Source organism: Phasianus colchicus, chromosome 3 (genome assembly GCF_987193195.1).
Source record: "Phasianus colchicus chromosome 3, bPhaCol1.hap1.1, whole genome shotgun sequence".
In the NCBI taxonomy this organism is placed as follows: Eukaryota; Metazoa; Chordata; class Aves; order Galliformes; family Phasianidae; genus Phasianus; species Phasianus colchicus.
Window position 1 is genome coordinate 75,055,125 of NC_143438.1, and position 22,231 is coordinate 75,077,355.

The 22,231-nt window shown below is 42.0% G+C and overlaps 1 protein-coding gene across 7 annotated transcripts in view; it reads right to left on the reverse strand.

The window, feature by feature from the left end:
- The window catches only part of UBR5 (ubiquitin protein ligase E3 component n-recognin 5), an 82,916-nt gene extending 63,487 nt beyond the window's left edge, over positions 1-19,429 (reverse strand). For 5 of the 7 annotated variants that reach the window (XM_090137855.1, XM_031591099.2, XM_031591097.2 and 2 more), the window contains exons 1-6: positions 19,055-19,428; positions 6,372-6,416; positions 5,763-5,844; positions 5,504-5,580; positions 4,611-4,730; positions 1,193-1,382 (exon numbers count right to left, since the gene is read on the reverse strand). In XM_090137855.1, coding sequence (XP_089993981.1) covers positions 1,193-1,382; positions 4,611-4,730; positions 5,504-5,580; positions 5,763-5,844; positions 6,372-6,416; positions 19,055-19,116 — 576 coding nt within the window. In that variant the 5' untranslated portion in view covers positions 19,117-19,428. Of the gene's footprint in view, positions 1-1,192; positions 1,383-4,610; positions 4,731-5,503; positions 5,581-5,762; positions 5,845-6,371; positions 6,417-19,054 lie in introns of all 7 variants that reach the window. The other 2 variants (XM_031591096.2, XM_031591100.2) reach the window with 2 other exon arrangements.
- Between the last annotated feature and the right edge of the window lie 2,802 nt (positions 19,430-22,231).

Below are 22,231 nucleotides of genomic sequence, written 5' to 3' on the forward strand. Positions count from 1 at the left end.
ACTTTGTCGTAATATTAAATGCCAGAAGTTATTTACAAATTTTTGATATACAGCAGAATGTATGTTTTATAGACCAGCTCTGGAGCTCTCTCCCCCCTAGTCTGTTTTAGACATTTTTGTTGAAAGACAAAGTATGCTTTTTAAAAAGTAAAATATACAAAGAAAAAAAAAAAAAGGAAAAAGATGATAGGAATGGAAGCAATGCTAAGACTTTACCAACAAGCCACATATTAAAATACAGAATAGAGCAGTGTTTCTTTTTTACGTACAGTATCAAATACATCCATAAGCTCTCAAAAAAAAAAAACCCACCTGGGTACAAATAAGATAGACAAAACAAAAAGCACAGCTTAAAGAAATATCTGGAGGTCACATAACTTGCTGAAAGCAGGGCTAAGTTCAGGGTAACTAACACCTTCAATATCTTGCTGCTGTGAAGACAGAAGCTCCCAGCTTTTACTAGGTTTGCAATTAAAGAAGAGACAGGAAGTCAGTCTGCTACTGGTGTGTCTGCAGATACTAAGCCTGCTGGTTCCTATCTCGTGCCAGCCATGCCATAGGCCTCATAAGCAGATTATCTTAGGCCTAGCAACTCAGTATATGTATTCTAAATGTAGCAGACCAGCAACTTGTCTTGAACTAAGAATTAAAATGCATTCATCTGTTGTGTATTTTGAACATGTTTTCTTGAAGCACGGAGAAAAAATTGTTTCAACAAACTACTGAATCATGAATCACATAAAATCCATCAGTTTATCGAGGTTGTGGTGCATTGACAGGTAAAAGCAAAACAACTTATACAAGAAGATAATCAGTTCCATTTACTAAAAAATTAAGTGCAGGTTTTCATGAAGAAAAATTATTTAAGATTAAATAGGTTGGATATTTTTCATCCAAATCTAAAAGGGATTGCTCCTTTTACTAAAAAAAGTCAGCCTGTCCCCCTTCCTTACACTCACTCAAGAAGCAACTTTGTTATCTACACGCTTGAAATGAATTTTAAATATTTGACTTCTTCAAATGAAGAACACATGACATTCCTCATCAACATTGAACAGACTACAAATATACCTTGTCTTAGTGAAAGTTTGGGAAATGAAAATGCAAGTATTATATACCATTAGCCCTTGGAGAAAGCACAGTACTATTAAAACACTTTCCTGCTCAAGTTTTTGAAAACAAGTTCAGGTACCTGTGAAATGAGTTCCTCTGGAATGACTGATGCTGGAATCACAGGCTGTGGCTGACTCCCCAGCAGACCGGATCCTCTGTCTCTCCCTGTGCGTATAACTCTGGTCTGCCTTCGAGAATCTCGAGCTCCAGCAGATGATCTCCCAGAAGATCCTCCTCCACTTCCACCAACCCCTGAACTCCAGCGACTCCTAGAAGAATTCAGATATATTTATTCTTATAGCACCATGTCAAGAAATATGGCATCAGTTTTACTATCAATAATAACTTGTAGACTGTCTAAAAAGTACAAGAGATTGACTTCATAGGCAGACGTTACTAGAGTCTCTCACAAAACTGGTAAGAGCACAAGGTTATTTGATAAAGTTCTGAATCAGACAAGACATATAAAGCAGGACTCCAACTCGAAGATGCCCAGACCAATCCCCTGAGCTTCTAAAAGCAACAGTATCAGAAGTATAATATCTAACACTCAACCGTTAACTTTTTACTATAAAAGCACAAAAGCAAAGCTTCAAGGTCAGTGGATTGGCATAAGGTCTCTGTACTCCTATGGCTCTTCAAAATTCTGAGACTTGATTCACATTAATAAACTGCCTTAGACTACTCTGAAAAAGATCAAGTAACAGACTTGACTGCAAGACAAACCTGACACCAGATAGTTCTTTAATTCACATAGGTTTTCTAGAGATACTCTACTCTGGCCCTACTGCTACTGGAGAAATCAGGACCAACTCTACAACAAAGTATGTAGAAACTGACTGAATAAGCAGCTTTTTTTTTTTTTTTTTCTTTTTTAAGAAGTCAATATTAAAACAAGATAATAAAGAACAGTGATTTGTGGAAACAAACATCTCACTAGCATTACAACTTTCTACTAATCTTAACACCATAGAACTGAGTCAAATGAATCTGCTCTGGAAGTAGACTAGATGCTCTGTTGTCCTGAAAAGCTAAAAGAGACTCCAGTTTGTCTTCACAGTTATTGCACAAATCAACTTAAAGGGTATTGCATATGGTATTATTGTTATTTTAAAAATAACTTTCAAATCTAGTATGGAAAATCTATCAAGACAAGAGAAACATTCTCTGAAACAATATCTAAAATTCACATTGAAAGTGTATCACCTGTAGATGTAAAAGCTAGTTAAATAAAAAATAACTGCCTTACATTTTGCAGTTTAAGTTAATTGCTAATATCTTTTTCTTTCCTTCTGAAAAGACCACACAGCTCAAGCATCTACCTAAGGTGAGGTCCTTTCACAGACACAACCACATTTTCAGGATTCTACTCAGCAAACACACAGACAATAGCTCCAAACAAGACAATAAGCAATACAATGATGACATCAGAAAACATCTTATCTCATGATTTATAAAAAGAGCTCACAAAAAGATACTAGCAGGGGGAAAAAGAGAAATTTTATTTAAAGTAAGCTAGTTATTTTGCTGCTGCAGGCTGGTAAAAGGGCTGAGGAAAGACAAGTCCTTTCTAGACAAAAACTTCCATTTCAACTCTTGGCAGAGAAGACAGGTTTAAGAAAAGCTTATGTATTAGATGTTAATACTTGACTACAGATGCATCTCTACCTCAGTGTTGATGACAGTTGAGAGATCTAACATTTATATAATGGCTCAAATATTCCAAGTGTATCCTATCTTGACAACTAAGAGGCATCAGAAAAATGTTTCCTTTAAAAAAAAAAAAAAAAAAAATCACACCATACCAGCTAGGTACTGTACTAGCTCAAGTTAGATCAGGCCTGGGGAGACCCACTGACTCAGTGTATTGCCATTTTCAGGCATTAATTTTAGTGTAACTAAAAGATAATTAAAATGTGGTTGAAACCTGTTTTTTAAAGAAAAAAACAACAGGGGACAGACTTAATTCCTTGAACTCTATAGTATTTAATACACACACTCCTTTATACAACCTTGGTACAAAAACACCTTCATAAAATTCACCTCCCTTTTGTTTGCAAAGCTTTTTTTTTCCCCCCCTCTTTCCAGACACCTTTTAAGTAAACTTGCATTCATCTGACATGCTCTAAATCCCTTGTTATACACCTTTAGCTTAACAGGTCTGTGCTCCCAAGAAGAGCGTGTGGAAGAAAAAAAAAACATAAGGACATAATTCAGACTGAAGCTCTCTAACCTAAAGAGATTACTGACGTTGAAACGCAATCTTCCTGTTCTCACACATCTCCACTGCCCACTAGAATGACAGCCATCTTCCAAATCCCATGATCTAATTTAAGGACTCCACCATTTCAACGTTTTAAGATTTGGTTTATTATGACAAGCACTTTCATTTAATAGAGAAGTCACTGTATCCACTGTTACTCTGTGAGTGGTGCACACATAGGAAGAAATCAGGAACCTAAGTACATAGCTTCAAATAATTTTAATGATTATGGTCAGGTAAAAATAAATTCAACGCATTCCTCATCTGAGGAAAAATATCTTGCACTTTCATCAGCAGGTTTTTAAACACGACAGTACTAATATGCCTTTTAACAAACAAATTTGGATTCAGAAGTACGAAAGTTTCACAGGAAGCCGGGGCATAGGGTATCTTTCATGTAACTAATCTTCCAGCAAAATTAGCTTCTGTGGTAACAAATTCACATTGAGGGAAAAACTGTAGTTCTTCTCCCCCTTTAACAAGATATTCATGTGCAGAAAGTACAGTTTCTAAAAGCAAAGCTCTTTATTATGGTTAGTCACCTCAGAAAAGCATGTTCAACTTCTTCTAAAAGTATGTAACAATTCACTGTGATTACATACAGATGATTTATTTAAAATTGTTATATGGAGGGACACCATCAATTTTAAAGCTAACAATAAAAAAATTGAGTCTAAAGTTGATTCAGTACACAGTAAAACTTTAAAGGTACTAAGTCATAACCTTTTAAAATGTTTCCTTCCTATTAATATGGATAAAAACCCCAACTAACAAAATGCAGTTTATTACTTAGGGCAGGAGTAAGGGAAGGCACAATAAAACTGAGCACACAAGCCTACAAATATATGGAATGAAGACTCCTCCTGCAGAAGTGAACTCCTTTTACTTTACAAGACAATCCTATTAGACAGCTTAAATTGATCGCGTCCCTCTAAAGAAACTGTATTTCACAAAGAAGCAACCAAAAGAAACAGTCAGAAGAAGACAACAAGGCCAAAACAAGTTACTCTCCACACACATACGAAGAATGCTCCATATCCTAAGTGCTGAAGGGTCACTTGCATATCTGTCATTTTAACCAAGTCAATAATGTTTATTATACCCTATCTATACAACTGCTGTATAATTAATGATATGTTCCCTTACACATACTGCATACAATTTATATATGTGTATACACATATACTCAAATATGGAACAAACAGATTGCAGCCTCAATCCTATCAAAACTTACCCAAGGGTGTTGCCTGCCAGTCTGCCCAGAGTTTCAGAACCAGACAGAAACCATGGGGAGTCACTAGTCCTGCCTGGCCTGGATGTCCTTCCTGCCCCTGAGCCACTGCTCAACTTTGAACTGAAAGTAAAAGATGGTAAATCAGTCACAAAACAATCCCAAATGGGTTAAGAACAAAACCTGGAATCCCAGGTCTAAATTCTCAGGGACTTAGTCTGGTAACATACCAGCTTAAGCAACACCCTTGGGGAATATTCCAAACTAATCTAACTGTATATTAAGAGGTAAAGTGAAGAAAGAAAATGGGAAGCATGTCTACTAGTTTGTATGTACACCAGCAATCCGTAACAGCACAGCTGCAAATACACATTAAGCTAATCAGTGATTTGAGATAGCCGCTGTGTTTTCAGTTAGAATCAGCAATTATCATTTATACACATACACTATCTGTAGACCTGAGCCTGAATTTGCCTCTTCAAGATTAACAAGCATTTCACATCCAAACAGCAACTGTTACATAGTCCTGTTGAAGACTTACCTGAAGCTGAAAGTAGCAGATCTAGAAAGTAAGCCTTTCCAGATGGGACCGCTTTCAGAGTGGATTCTAAAATGGGCTTAACACTTTAAAACAATTTCTTTCATGATGACTATTTTTGGTGGGGGTATGTTTCTTTAATTTATCAATATCCTGTCTCACTTATGTTTTAGAGCCAAATCTAGTGTTTATTCCTACACCAATTTGTCAAGCTAGGCTGTTTGGCTGCATCACCGTAACTGTTCTGTATCTACTCAAAATACCCATTCCATAGGCAAACAAATACCACACCAAAAAAGCAGTCAAGCTGCTTATACGCTTCAAAGAAACATTTAATATAAAGAAAAGTGTTTCTTACCCATCGCTATTATCAGGTTTACCCAATTCCAATCTGTCTGGCTGAACTGAAAAACCAATCCTGCAGACTCTACCATCCTATATTTAAAAACAAGAAAATCAAGCGTCCAAAATTGAAATGCAAGACAGCGTTACAGGAAAAAAAAAGCAAGCAAAAACAAGTTTTCAGTTGCTGAAGAATGTTTATCAATTTGATGTTTGAAGAATTAGTTTTAACTGTACAGTATCAAATTGTCATCTAAACAGATTGAATCATTTACCTCAAGAAGAAATGCAGCATGATTTGGTCCCACCACACACTGTTTAATAGTAGCCTGTTCCAATACATTCAGAGGGGGGTGGCTGAAAACGAAAAGTGAGCATATATAATATTTTTAAACTTTTGAAGCCAGGAAAAAACAAAAAACAACAACAAAAACAACAAACAAAAAAACAAAAAAACAAAAAACAACCACCAAACAAGTGGCATATGGAAGGAACAATGTGCAGCAAAGGTCACTGATAAAAACATTCAAGAATGACTAAACATGTGTATCAGTTGAAGCAACTGTGATGCGTTTCCAGTTATTAAGAACAGAAAGCGTAGAACAAAACATTAAAAGATGACAGATTTTTCATTTGATTTGATCGTTAATAAACAGCAAGTGCCATACTTCAAGAGTCATTTGATAAAGTGAGTATTTAATAATTTAGCATGTCATAACCGAAAATCTAACATCCACCTTAATAAAAATTCTCTTATGTAAGGCATTTCTGAACATTAGTACTAGTAGTGAAGCTTTAAGGCTACAGATACAATACAGTCTTAATCCTTATTGGAAACATCATACTTTCCTAAATTACTTACAGCATCATGTAATACACCTTACCTGTTTAAATTATATTTGTTCAGCTTCTCCGATACTTCCCTTAACCTGGAAAAAAAAAAAAAGAAAGATATTAGATATTATTTGAGAAATATCCTCTACTGTACATAACATCCACTTAACTGGCACAATTACAACATGGTTTTGTATAGTTGGCAGGGATACTTCAAGATACTACACATTGATTAAATAGAACATCTAAATCTCACATTTAACTATTAACAAACCGCTGAACAGCAAACAAATCTGATGACATCATAGAAGGGGACAGTGAAAGTGCACTATTGGAATTACTACCAGATGCAATGAAGCTTAATATAAATGCTACTCACTGCTCGGAGTCTACATCAGAAATGAGGGTACTCAGTTTCAAATTTTTTATTTTGAAGGTTTTTTGTTTTAGAGTGTTACCCTTCTACTTACTTCCTTGCCACAGAATCCATGATCTCCTGCATTTTGGTATCTTTTACAAGTCACTATCAGAACGTTGCCTTGTTACAGTCATTAATAACTTCGCACACAAGCAGAGGAAGCTGCAAGCACTAGCTCTAGATACGATTTTACTTCCTTCTAATGAGTTTCAATATAGAATCCCACAGCAGACATGATTTCCATGTTCTAAGGAATCCAAGCACATGGCATGTCTGAGCTAAACAGAAAGCTCCCCAGAACCAAATGTACAGGAAAACACATACAAAAGCCAGCATCAAAAGGCACAAATGAAGAACTGACAAGTAGAAAAAACAACCTGGACAAAACTCATATTTTATGGGATTATTAAAAGTATCACATTTATTAAAAGGGACTGTTTCCAAAAGAACCTCCAGCTCACCTGTATGGTACGTCAAGTGGAAGATAAGAACCCAGAAAGTTGGTCAATCCACAGACCACTTCTGCTTAGCCAGTACAGAGTCCCAAAATAGAAACCAACAAAATTCCTGCCCTTACCACTGACCTAGAAAAGATAGTCTCATAATACCAGGCACTTCAGGTAGGTCTTGGGCTTCTGCCTTCCAAAATGCAAGAGATCTGAAAGAGTTCCTACAGAGCTTCCAAACTTAGCTAGAGTATTTGCATTATAGAAACTAAAAAAAAAAAAAAAAAACCCACAACACATTGAGATGAAGCCTGTAAAATAAAAAACTCTTCCTAATGAAAGGAGTCGTCTTTGTTATGTTTATCTTAATGCCAAGATTAGTTATCAAGTTAGGTTATCAAGTAACCAACTCCACAGCACCTGGGGGGAGGATGGAGAGGTGAAGGGGAGAAAGAAACCACGTGTCTGTTAGAGAAACAAAATAATTTACACTGATAGAAATAGCTCAATACAAGCACAAAATAGAAGTATCCCAGTGAAAGGGGAGCAGGCAGGAGGCAAACACTGGCAGCCACGCTCTGCACTCCCAGCCAAGCTGCTGCTCTGTAAGGGGGCACGGGCAGCATCCCAACTACCAGCCACAGCTTCTTCACACAGAGAAGGGAAGATTCTGTGGAGGCCACGTCCAAAAGGCAACATGAACTTCATATTCCACCTGTGTATAAGGTACCCCATACAAGTTATGAATTACTGTGGGATACTGAATGAAACCCCAAAGATGAATGGCACATCATCCACAAACACTATGAAGTCCTATAAACAAGCAGGGATCTGCTGCATAACGTATGGCTAGGTAAACATCCTTGAGGTTTCATGTCTTAAGCATATCACCAGGAGTTTCCAAGGAACACTGACTGGGTCTCTGTTAGCATTCCTCCTCTTGGCAAGTAGGAATGGGAAAACCACCTCTAAGTTCACAGCGTTGCCTGAAGAAAAGCTGGCAGCACATAAAGCAATGTTTCACTGGGAACAGTTATTAATGGCCTACCCGCAACATCGAGCTCCTTTATGAGCTTTATGTCATGACTATAGTAAGAGACTTATCCAATTTGTAAAAAATCATCTTCACCCCTTTTTAACTTGTTAAAAAAAAATGATAGGGAAAACATTCAGCAAGGTAAGAGTTGTATGCTCTGTGAGACTGTCAGCAATGCCAGTCTGAAGAGTAGATCTACCTGCAACAAGTCAAGATCAAAAGAGAGCTAACCTGGCTCAGAGAAGTTGCTGACAACACCAAGAGTGAGAGAACAGGTTATAAGCTACAATACTGAAAGTATTACACTTGCACAAACCTCCCATCTGTTCTGCAGCTGCTGTAACAGGCTTGAACCACAAGGCCTTGAGTTTGTTACAGAACATCACTAAGTTTAAAAAAATACAAAAGCCCCGACCAAACAAAAAAAGCCAGGAGGAGGTCAGTGCCCTGTCCCTGCAGGGGACTCACCTCATCCCTGTGCTGCCACTGGGGTTTCTGCCAACCACAGCCACAGAACTAAGGCTGCCGAAAGATAAGCATTAAACAACCATGCTGGATGTTCTGTGCAGAGAACGTGTTTGTGCAATTAAAATTCTAAATCATTTCACAAAAATTGTTTCCTGCAGCAATCCATTACTCTGCTTGCAGAGCTGCTGGTTGTGCTACAGCATTTGTCCTGCAAAGGGTCTAAGTGCAGCTTTAAGATCGGGTTAACTGTAACAGTGAGATTCCGTCATCTCCCAAAAGCAGAAACATAGGCAGAGATGATTTAATCAATTCTTGCATTAAGGAATGCCAACACTGAGACCTCTTATTCAATCTTTCTTATCTCTGATCTCCAATATGCATGTCCAGAGAGGTTAAGCCTTAAAAAGCAAAATCTCGTTAAAGGCAGTTAAGCCATTTCAAAGGATAAAGGCAGAAGCACTGTGCATTTGGCTCACAAGCAGATTTTTGGTGAAACACACTGGACAAGACGTCAGTGTCAATGGCTTCTGTGTTAAGATACACGTTCTTTAAATAGCCCAGCCAAAATTGATGCAAAATCAGTTGTGAAGAAAGACAAGCAGACAGCCTGCCCCAGCCATGTCAGGGTTTCCTTTATTTCCGTTTAAGCTTCTCCAAACTGATCAGAAGAGAAAGGAGCTACACTCACATCAAGCAACACAAAAGACTCCAGGTCAAGACCACAGGAAGTGAGCCTTCACACGGGGCACTCTATGCACCAGAAGTTGTTATTTCTCTCAAAATACACTTATTTTTTCCAGAGAAATTTATCCGAGGAGCCTTCCACCTGTGCCATCTCACCACAGAAAATCAAGCAAGGCTCAGAAATGCAAGAGAGCTGCAGAGCAAACTCAATTCATACTACTGTGTACAGTACTGAAGTTCTTCCGTAAATTTTAAAGCAATTTTACTTAATTTACACAAGTGCTGAAATTCACGTTAGTTAAATTTCATCTCGTAACTTTTATCCAGTTGATAAGAATGGAAGTTTTCTTCATGAAAGTATGCAAGTTGTCCTAAGATTTAATATAGCCTTTCACTGTAAACGTTCACCACACTCAGCTTTCAAAAGGCATCCCTTGCTGGTCATCCCTGGGGAACAGCCATCTTTCATGAGCACTTTCATCACGCCAGGCTCAGTTCACCGCCCAGCAAAGCAACCAGAGGACGTGAGCTGAACTACCAGACCACTCTAGGGTGTTTTTTTTTTTTTTTTTTTTTTTTTACTTGTTCCACTTATGTATGTCCATCTTCCTCTCCAAGCCATGTGTTAGGAAGCTAGTAGTTAAAAAAAAGGAAAAACATTTTTGACACTCACTAGACATGTGCAAGATCTTCTTAATCTGGTAAGTATCATGAAAGCATGATGCACTGTAGGAATCTCACCCAATAGCTGTAGCAAGAATTGCATCATTTTCTCTTCAAAGACTTACCACTGAACAGCAACAAAAAGCATTTACAGGTGCTAATATCTCATCTGATGTGTTGCAGCTTTAGGCCAATAAGAGTACATTAAAACAATTAAAGCAACTTCCACCATCTCCAAGATGAAAACCTTTACTGAATCAGAGGAAACAATTTTTCACTTCTCTTTAACTTTAGCCTAAATTTGTAAGTGTCAACTGGGTATTTAAAGAACACACCATAAAACTCACTGAAGTGAAACAATCCAAACATGGCATTTAAATACAGAGAAGTAAAGTAAGATGTTCACACACTGCACATCTCCAGAAAGAAGAAAGCCTTTTTGCACTCTGCAAGTAACACTGTGGAGTCCCAGACACAGTATCAAAGGATTCTCTTCATTTTTTTTCCTGAAGTTGTTCCCTTGCAGCATTACAGCATAGGTGAAATCCCTTCAGAGCAAACCTGGCTTTCTGAGGCACACAGCTCATCACAGCCTTTTTTCTGCATTGCTGAAAAGCAGATTCTCTCTTCTCCACCTGTACTGCAGGCACAGCAGTACAGGTGCTTTCCCTCAGAGCAGCTAGCATCTTGGCTCCTCTACAAGAGCTCATGAAGCAGCACAGTACCTCCTCCCTCACATCTGGCCTACAGCAGTCCTGTTTCAGGGCACAGCTTCATTCAGTACAGCTGTACTGCCACAAGAGAAGCAGACAGCACACCAGCAAACTCCTGCTAACTACCCACACCCAATCATCCATGGAGGGCAATCCCCAACACATGATCTGTCCCCACATTATGGTTCACCTCACTGGAATGCTTCATTAAGGACATTTAAATCCCTGCTGTAGAGACAGATACAGTTTGCCAAAGTCAGCAAATCGCGTCAATGTCTTCTGGTGGCAGGGAGGGCTGCAGGTAGTGATGCTTTAAGTGAGGTCAAAGCAGAACAGAAAGATCTTCATATCTTCACTGAAGGTCAGACAACACCTCTGCTCTCTCAAGAGTTTAAAAAAAGAAGATTAAAAGCCATAAATTCTTTTCTCATTTTCTTTCCTTTCTTTTTTTGAATAACTTCTTTGTATTTATCAGAAAGAAAGATGTACCTCTGATTACTTTCACACTTGATAGAGAACAGCAAGTCTTCATGTTGCAAAGGAAAGAATGAACACAGATCTTTAAGAAAACAAAATCTTGCAAGATGAAGAGAAATCCAACTGATCCCACCTTCACTAAAGGAAGCATCACAAATCTGCAACTTCCAGCGATAAGAGTAAGGCCTACAGCTCTCATCAAAACCACTTCCAGATCTGTAACTATTTCTTTTCCAGTTAAAGCTTTGGTAGAAGATAGTGTAGAACAAACACTTCTATGTGTAAGTAGTGTCAAACTCCAAAGAGAAAAACATGCAGTGAAATGACAACATGTAGTTAGCGTTCAGAGGCCCCAGTTAAGATCCACCTCACTGCAGAGGTACACAAAGTCCAGAGCACAGAGCGCTGAAGCTTCCCTAGCAGCTGCTTTCCAGTGAACTGCAGCTGTACGGCTATCACAGCCTTGGATCACTCGTGATATTCCCAAATGTCTATAGTGATGGTTGGAGCAAGGGGAAAAAGAAAAACCAAACCAATCAAACAGAAAGTGTGCTCCTATGTACTCCTTCCCACTCTTTTTTCCTAAAGACACAGATTTCATAAAGTGGTGAGAGCCTCCAGCAGCCTCCATGCAATCATCTGCCGAGTTACACTACTGCTGTCACAAAACTCAGTTGGCAGACCTCACGGCTGGCAATAAACCAACACTGATAGTTGGTAGCTCCAACACAGTCAACTTCCAAAATAGCATTAATCATCTGAGTGTTTCTGGGTTTTATTCCACATTCTACATTGTAAGATTTACATAAAAAGTTAAATATCAGAAACGCAGGGGATCAAGGTTGTTTTGAAGCATCTTTTCTGGCAACAGGTAGTAACTGGCTTACTGCAAAAGAGCTACCCAAATTTCATCTCTTTTTGGATATACACAATGTGAGAAGTCTCCAAGAGACACCTTATGGTATAACATAACAGACTTGGGGTTACAAAAATAGCCACTGAGCATGTCTGCACTTCAAGAAGAGGCAAGCTCTGTGTCTTTGTATGGGTACAACTTCTCTGTCAAATGTACCAAAGATCTCGAAATCAATAGAAAACAGCTTTTTTTTTTTGCCTCTGGAAGGGAAGAGCGAAGTAAGCAGTACTGGGGAACACTGACAGACAAACTCTTAACTATGTGCTCTACATTTTACTTGTCAAAATAACATTAAATAACACTAGGCCAAGAAGATACTGAATTTAATATGTGAAAGGTGAATAACTGTTGTTATAGTGGACTAATCTGTATCGTGACCACTTTCATTTAAACTGATTAGCTCAAAACATTGCCCCAAAAACACGTATACCTTGAAAATTATATTTTCATGCTTAATTCAATACTTTCTCCAGTTTTTAATTTCCCACTTCAAAATCCTCTAGCCACTGTAACTAGGCCTTGGCCCCATGTTCTCTGGGGCACAGAGATGCCCACTAAGTGCAGTCTTCTGCGTGTGTTAATCAAAACCAAGCCCATACAGGAGTTCACTGAATTCAAGTGTAAAACAACCAACTGAAAAGCACATGTAGTTTTTCTATCTGATTTTCTTTCCCTTAAAGTGGCTGTTGAGTCGATACAGGGAAAGACAGAACTTTTTATATCGAATACTTGTAAAATTAGCTACCAAGACTGCAGACAGTGTAATATCACCACTACAGAAGGTGCTCCGAAGCCCCCTCCCCATTTTCAAACACATCTCACATTCTACTGCTTTTAATTCAAGAACAGCTGACCATACGTGTTACAGCACAGAGCACACTGCAGAGCTTGCCGTGCTCCGGTACGTCTTCGGTTGCTTTATTCAAGCATTAAGTAACTTCTTACATAACTGTCTGGTACACAATCACATTTATCTACTCAAACTTTAGAAAGTTTAAGAAAAAGGGTTTAATGAATGTGCATAATACCTATGTGGCTTAGTTATATATTTAGGACATATCTCCTTTGAGTTTCCACAAAGCATACTTCTGCAAGATTTAATAAATACACTATAGCAGAACTGCCTTAGAAATATGCAATTGATCATAGATTTTAACCTTTACAAAATAATTAAAACGTGGACGTTGACTGATAGCTTAGATTTCCCAGAATTAAAGTTGTTTTCTGACAGCTCTGACATACATTGCCATCCCTAAAATACAGCTATCAAGATATTAATCCTTACTTCTTTATTGGTAGAATCAACAGAAATGCCTAAACTGCACAGATAATTTGAGAACGAAAAAAAACGAGGCTGTCTTTGTGGCCCAATTGCTATTTTCCTGAATTCCTCGTGACTGGTCACAACTACTCTCATCCCAGATCACATTCACAGTGCAGTTTCACATTACAGTAGCCAAAATAAACTTGCTGCTTTCAAAATGGAAGGAACTCAATCCTGTTTCCTCTTCCCTTGCTCTTCACTCCCATTCTTCTTCCTGCAGCACTTTCCAAAATCCTCCCCTGTTTAGTCCACCTACCCTGATGTGTACCTACTCAGGAGTTATACTCACCAATCCACAAAACTGTGCTTACTGCACAGTTTACCATCAAGCCAGTTCACCGTGGGATCACTCACAGCTGATGGAATGTGAGAGCTGAGACAAACAAACCTTTCTCATTCTGTGAGGTCAGTTACTTTGATTTACACTTTCTCATCAAAGTTCCAGCAAGGACATTCACAGCCAAATCGCTCAAAGGAAACCGCCTTTGGGCCACAGCACAAAATACAGACAGAGAAGGACCCTGGCAAAGCAAAGTCCAAACAGGCATGGACAGTGTATGTATAAGCAACCTCAGCCAATCAGCCGAGTATCAAAGGATGCTCACAGGTAAATTCTGAGCAGCCAATGAGAAATTTGCTTTGGAAGTTATGAAGTATACATACACGCAATTTATTTAAGCTGTTTAAATAACAGAAGTTACATTAGTTTCAGTGTGGAATAAATCACATTCTTGTTTACCCACTATATCAGAATGAGGTTGCCCAAAGATAAGTCAGATTTCTTATTCAGATCTACAAGGAAAAAGAAAAAAAAAATGCCTCACACATTTAAGAAAGTAAAGAAAGAATGTGCAGGCAGAATTTGCACTGAACCTACTTTGGTTCATAGATGAAGATGATAATAAACTGAAGAACATGCTCAAGTTCCAAAATTATTACCCTTAAGAAATACTGAAATCAAGAGATCAAACATTTATGCCCTGCTTCCTATGTATGAACCTCACTGGTGGTATAAACCTAAAGTCTAGCAATAATAACACCTTGACAGCCCTGCCATTCCCTCACTGCAGTCTAGAAGAAGTCAGCACATCTCCAGTCACTGAAGCTCGTGAAGCAGTTGTAACTCGTGGAATTCAAATGCCACATTAGCAATGTTTCCCCACAAACAAACACACCTATTTCTCTTTGAGGTAAGCTAATTTCACTAGATTAGGAAGCAGTTTAAAGCACACCAAAATAAACCACTGACTGGAGCTCAAGTAATTACAGAAGGCTGAAGTACTGCACCCCCACCCCCCCCTCCTGGGCAGGAGGTCTCCCAGTAGGACCGAGGACATGGAAGATGAAGTTCTGGACTGCAGACACGTGGAATATTCCCTCTCCTGCAGGCATCTGGGGCCAGGACACAGTTCCTCATCCCTGCTGGCTTCCTGCACAGAGCCACACCACACCCTGCCCCAGCTCCTTCCAGCAACATCTGCTTGGGATTTTTAACCGATTTGCTCATCAGTATATGCAGAGGGGATAAGAAAGTCTGCAGGAGCAGCAGCCCATGTATCCATTCTTCACTTGCCCATTACTTGGAAATGATGCTTTTGGATACCAAAGCAACGAGATACACAGGCACAGGCTGAAAGAATATCTCTTGCCAGGTACTTTTTTCACAGAAGTTGATTACCAGAGATTATAAGCAACATGGACTACGTAAATTTAGAATGCGAGTTCATTTCTCAGTTTAGACATGGCCTAAATTAAGTAACGTTCAAATAACAGAGAAAGGCACTGAATGTATTAAGGGAGAATTAACTCACTTAGAAGCAAGAGACTCCTTTCTTCCCCCAACGCTGACTGTGCATAAATACCCACAGAAGCCCAGAATGAGCTTTCTGTCCCATTACTTCAAAGAGCTTACCGTGAGAAAATGCACTACATACCACTCACCTTACATTCAGAATACCCAGTTTAACTAAATTCATTAGGTCTCACCTTCACAGGGGAGAAAAAAGCCCATTAACCAAGCATCAATAACCACTTCAGAAATGGCATCTTACCTTCTTTATGCTGTAACTTGAATGGCTTAGCTGATGAGAATTTTCTTGTAAGAAAGTAATAGCAAAGGCAAAGCCTTAAGACAAATCCTGTCCTTAACGGGAGTTCATTTCAAAAAGCCACAAAGCCTAATGCAAGGTGAAAGACTTCCCTTTCCACACAGCAGCAAGTTCAGCTGCTCCTGTGAGGTTTCATAACAGCCAAGAAATGGTTATTTGTCATCATTACACCCATTTCCTACCCTAACATAAAATAAAAAAATAGGAAGCAACAACAACAACAAAAAAATTAACTAACACTTGCTATCTATCCAATTGTGTGCCAAACTTCCTTTATGAAGTGCAAAGTCCCCAACCCCGAAACATACATGGAACAGGTGGATAACCAATAAATATATTTAACTCACACTGCAACAGAAGCTGGGCATCTCTTTTTCAAAGGTTAAAGTAATTATTTATGTCCCAAATGCTTTATGAAGTTGTTTTTTTAAACTGCAGGTCATACTGATTTTTCTCACATCAGGGCTTTCATATTCAGTTCAAATAGAATACATTGCTGGGGTTGTGGAACCCCAAGCTGTCCATCTTCCCAAATAAACCTACCAGAAAAGGCTTAACTACTTCATCCAAAACCCAAGCGCAGTCTGTCACTCATGGATGGTTGGACAGGATGCTCCTGTGGGTCTTTTCCAACCTTGTTGATTCTATGATTTTGAACGAATGAATCCTAACGGCTTCAGAAGCAAACCTAACAGTGTACTCCATGGGCTTCCTCCAGTGCAGCTAGCTTCTGGACATCTGAATGAGCACCACGAACAAACAAATGTTGGAAGCAGAGAGAAGCCCAGTGATTGCCATCAAGACACAATGCTAACCATTTCAAAAAATGCTAATTAAGGAGTACTGTCCCATTACACCTGCGCAATCAGGCATCTTCCAAATTGTTGGATTCTACCATTACTTTTTCCACTGCAAAGCTTTTCACTGTTCTCCAGGTTGCTGCAAGAGTAAGAGGGATACCTAATTGCACAGAAAAGTGAGTAAAAACTGCAGGACAGAATGACATAAACTGCACCAAACCAAGCTGAAGAGAACTGCCTCCTCATATTGTGGAGACAGCCTAAGAGCAGAACAATACTTCAACAGAAGGATGTCTTCCAAATTCAATTCACCCACTTACCATATCCACACAGATGATTAAGCACAGTGTTATCAAATACTTTCTTATAAAAAACTGAAAGCCATCAAGTATCCTGAACACATTAAGATCACAAGTTTTTAAACACGATTACTGCATCCATGAAAGGAATATAATCGACAGTGTTCTTCGTGCACTACTAATGAACCTGGACAACAAAGAGTTATAGTCCCTAAGTCAGATTTTAAGATGCGATCATTATTCAGAAAGGAGATGGAAAACAAATCAGGCTGTGGCCACCATCTGCAGCACTGACTGCAATGGGCAAAGGATGGAAGAAACGTCACAAAAGGCATCATAGAACAGCCTGGGTTGAAAAAGACCACAATGATCAACTAATTTCAATCCCCCTGCTATGTGCAGGGTCACCAATCATTAGACCAGGCTGCCCAGAGCCACATCCAATCTGACCTTGAACGCCTCCAGGGATGGGGCATCCCATCATCCAGAAATGATAAGTTCCAAGATCCTAACTGCTACTTTCACAAATATGGAAATTCATTAAGCTCTCTTGATCCTGATCTATAGGGACAGAACAGCTACCGCTAACACTGACTTGGCATTTCCAGTACCCTATTTATGAATTGTTGTAACTTCACCACACTTCAAGTTCTGTTGCACAGCCACCACACTTGTAAAATTATATTTATGAAATGGAAATGTGTGCCTTGCAGCTCAGATCAAGAGCTACCTGATTTTTTCAGAACAAGTCACTACTTCAGGGCACCTCTACTGCCTTCTCCACATATTAATTACCACACCTGATGAAGCTTCCCATATCAAGCAGAAGTCATAAGTGCTGCTGCTGCTGCATTAAGGAGCAGAAAAAATAACTTGGGAAGCATTATGAAGACTTCAGGGCCACCATATTAGATGGTAAGTCAATAAAACACGTACCATTAAAGAAAAAACTGATAAGCTCTCTCACTCCAAGCAAGGCACGATAATTACATGCTAAATGTTTTCTAAAGGGTCTATCAACATTAAAAAATAAAAAGAAAGATAAAGAAAAAACATTGGGGTCCTTTCAAGTTCAAAGTCCTCAGTCACTGCCCTAAGTGAAAACAGCCCAAGGAGGAAACAGAACTCCTAGCACAGCATCACCTGTCTGTCTGTCACTCTAAGGGAGCAGGATGCATGCCAGAGCTGTGTGGCAGCCAGCAGGCAGCCAAGCAACCCCTTACAAATGGGCAGGCCTCCTCCGGGTCGGGTCCTGAAAAACACATCAGCGGGCTAAGAAATAAACAAACACATCACATCGAGATGTTGCAAGTCCAGGACCCATTTTATCTACAGGAGTTTTCTTTCCCTCTGTAAGGGCAGGGATGATGCAGCTTGGCAGAAGTTTTATCTCTATGATGACCTATTTTCCTCGCCATAAGCTCTGGGACCTCAGCTGTGCATTAATGGAGATGTCTCAGCAGAGATTTGTCGCTTCTCCTAATGCAAAGTGCCAACAGCAGCAAAGTTAGCTGGACCCTGACCTACCCTGCAGCCTGGTGAGATGAGAAACCAGAGGAACGGCACTAAAAGCCTGCACTCCTATAAATTATAAATATCAAGAAGCTATTTATAAAAAACAAGTAACACTTTTCAGCAGGGTAAAAAAAAAAAAATAATAAATGTAAGTCTCTATACACAGACGATTAAAAATCCTGAGCTATTTGCACATATATCTCTAAGAAACAAAGACTAAGACCCACACGTTCTTAAGAACAACGAGGTAAGCGCAGCGGTGGCATTTACAAACTACGATGCGGGCTGACCGCGATTACTGCAGGAAAACACCGGGCTGCAACGCAGAGCGCTGTCAAACCCGCACCAAGCAGGCAGAACTCTCTTCCAAGATGTATTTCCTCCCGAGCCCTTCGGAGTATCGCCCGCTTCGGCCCATCCGCGGCGACGAATAAAGTTGGCCGCGAGGTCTCCCGGCCGATCCTCGCCGAGCCGCCCGCGGCGGCCATCAGGAGGAGACGGGCCGTGCCTTTATCACCTCGGCAGCCGCACGGCCCGGCAGGCAGCGCGGAGCAGCGCAGCACAGCGCAGCGCAGCCAACCCCCCGCACCCCTCCGGCCGCCCCGCATCGCCCCCCCGCAGCCCGGAGCTCCTCTGGGGAGCGGGGGGGGGGGCAAACTTCGGGGCCGAGGCTGCGCGGAGACGGGGGGTTCCGCTCGAGGCGGGCGCCGAGGCCCCCCGGGACGGCAGCGGGGCGGCCGTACGGGAGGAGGGGGATCCCTCCGCGCCGCCCGGAGCTGCCCGGTCCCTCCCCCGCCCCGCCGGGGGCCGAGCCGCGCCGGCGGCCCCTCCCCTCCGCCCCCCGCCGCGCGGGGCCTGCCCCTCACCGGTCATTGAGCTGATCCTCGGTGCCCGGCAGCGGGTGCACCACGAAGTGGATCGAGGTCATGGTCGGCGCCGCCGCCGCCGCCGCCCCCCCCGGCGGCGGGAGAGAGGGAGGCGGGCGGGCGGGGGCCGGGCACACAATGGGGGCGGGGGGGAGGGGGGCGCTCGGCCTCCGGCCCTCCCCCGGGGTGCTCGCGGCCGCCGGCGGAGCGCCGGGCTCGCTGGGAGACGCGCAGGACTCGAAGCGGAGCCGGCCAAGCTACGACGGCGCCGGGAAGAAGCTCGTCCCGCACCGCGCTCACACACGCGCCGCCATCTTAACTTCCAGCGGGCCCTTCTCCCTCCCTCCCTCCGTGCGCCGAGCCGGGCGGGGCGGGGCCGCGCCGCGTAGCCACGCTGCAACGCTCGCGCCGAGTGGCGGACGCGCTGCCGGGCGGGGCCGTTCCACTAAAACCGCCGCCGATAGGAGGGCGGCTCGCGCCGTGCGCGGTGACGTCACGCGCGGGGGACGCAGCTGACCGCGTGAGGCGGGGCGGTGAGAGCCTGGCCCGCGCCTCGGGGAGACCCGCGCGCCGCCCCTCCCCCCCCCCCCCCCCCCCCGCCCCGGCCTCCTCTCAGCCGCCGCGCCTGGCGGGCCGCCCGCAGCTCTTGGGGGCGGGGTTCGCCGCCCCGGCGGCGGCGGCCGAGGGGTTTCCCTGCCCGCTCGCTGCCCGCGCTGGGTCGCTTTCGGAAGCTGCGTGCGTGCGAGTGGCGGCGGCGCGGCCCGGCCGCTCCGTGACGGAGCCGCCCCTCGCACCGAGGAGCGCGCGGCCGTGCGGCGCCGAGAGCTCCGTCCCACAGCGCTGAGGCTGAGCCGCGCGTAGCGCGTTGCCGTCTCGCTTCAGTGCAGATTGAGTAACGAAGTCAGCGAAACGGGCGCCCGTCCTTACAGAAACCGACAGCTGGGCTGGGGCTGTACGTGTAAGCTGTTCAGGTTGTCGTTAAGGCAGAGCCTAACAGGTTCCTAGCAATACACGGGGCGTGGGGTGTGATTGATTCTGCTCCGTGCTGAGACAATACAGAGCTGTGCTTTTAGAAACGGGCAGATCCCTTTCTTTTTTCTTCTTTTTCTATTAGAACGGAGCTAGGACCTGCTGGATGACTTAACTCATAGCACAGCGTTTGTTTTGTTCTGCTTTATTACCATTGCTGACGGTTTCCCTGAAGTATTCCCATTGTTTACCGCAATGGGAGATTTCTTCTAAATCGTCTCGACCTCAGCCATTTTATCACAATCTCTGGCGTGTTCTGACAGTCACCTGAAAAACTTGGCAGCTCAGTTTGTATTTATTTTATTTTCGACAGGCAGTAATTGCATATTTGCTTTTAGCAGTCATTTCTCTTTTCTGTTGAGCTGTTGGGCTAAGTGAAGTCCCGTGGTAGGTCTCGCTGCATCCTTGGGGGTGTTTCTACTATATTTAGTGGAACTTGGGAAGGTACCGTTAATTTATGTTTGCTCCTGGGATTAAAACCTAGTTTCCAAAGCATTGACATTTCCAAATAACATGACTTATTCAATGAGTTCTCTTAAGGGTTGGGCATAAGGATGAGATTTCAATTACTTTCAATTACTCTATTCCTTCCGCCCCTCACAAGCTAGTCTTAAAAGTTAATGGGGTATGGAAACCTATTAGATAAAGGACAGGAAAAGAGCTGGAAAAGTCCAAATGGAGCATATGTCTGTTAGGGCTCAGCAATCTGCTGCTGGCATTTCTAAGTAGTCATTTTCTGTGGCTTTCTTTACATTATGACTGAAACTCAGTTTTAGCCATTGCCTATGGCTGTGCCAACACAAACACTCAGCATAAGCAAAAGGGAAGAAAAAATTGATTCCACTGGAACTTGTGCTCAGATCCAGAATAAACTTCAGTAATGTAAATCTCGGCTTTTATTGTTCACCCCGAGAGTTTATACCTGGTCTCAAATGGCAGATAATCCCAAGAGAGGACATCAATCCTAACATTTAGCTGGCATATGTTATTCTGATGTGGACGTGTAACACAACGAAAGGTTCAGCATACTGCCAGAAGCACCTCAGAACAAGGATGAAAGACTACATTTCACCAACTGACCTCTGGAATATCTCCCATTATCCACTGGTGTATTTCTTATGTAAGAATCACATAGGTGATGGTGTTTGTTGGACCTTAGAATCTTCTGAAATGAATCCGCATACAGTTGCTTTCTGATCGTACGACTGTTCATTCAGTCATGTTTGTTAAGGACTTCAAAATAAATGACTTTTCCCAAGACCTTTGGGTTATCCAACTCTGTTGGAAGACAACATCAAAAAAAATATTTCCTAAGTCATGAAAAAACCTCAAGAACAGAGCCACATTTTCTTGCTTTACAAAGTGTGTTTTTAAGACAAGACTTCTGTCTTGGCCTAAGAAATTCAGTTCCCTTTGTTACACAACTCTTCTGCACACAAATGTTCTATTTTCAGGCTGCTGATAACAAAGAAGCTTCCTTGTGAAGGTGCAGCTATAAATACACCAACACCCAACCAGCAGAACAAGTTTCTTGCTGGTGTTTTTGTCTAATTTGAATTTTTGCCAGCTTGGAAATGCCATATAAGTTAACTCCTGTGGACTTATTGTGGTCATGTCTGAAATTGGAACTTTGATAATCGTCAGCATCTGAAGTTCTTGGAATCTGAGAAGCATGTGGTGTAGAAAGGACTTCCGGAGGCCATCTTGTGAAGCTCTCTGCTGAAGGCACACCCAGCTCAAGTGGATGGTTCGGGAAATTTCCTCCAGAAGCATCTTCTGAAAAAGGGCAGGCTTATTCCCAACAGCTTGCTCAACTCACTCCACAGCTGCAGGTCTGGTGGTTTCTATTGCAAGTCTGTTAGTCCTGAAGGGAGGGAGCTCGGTAGAAGTGGGAGGATTGGGGTAGAAAGACTGCAAGGGACTTTGTTCTGTAAACAGTGGAAGCTGATGGTGGCATGTGTGCCATCGGCAGTGGTACCCATGGCTGATGCAGCTCACTGATGTAGGGGAAGAGGCCCTGAACGAAAGCGAAAGCCTCAGGCATCCAAGGAGGACCCTACTGTGCATTTTCCAGGCTGTTAACTTTGGATGTCAACAAAGATGACATGAGGCTGGCAGCTTAACGTGATATTTTGCCATGGAAGAAAT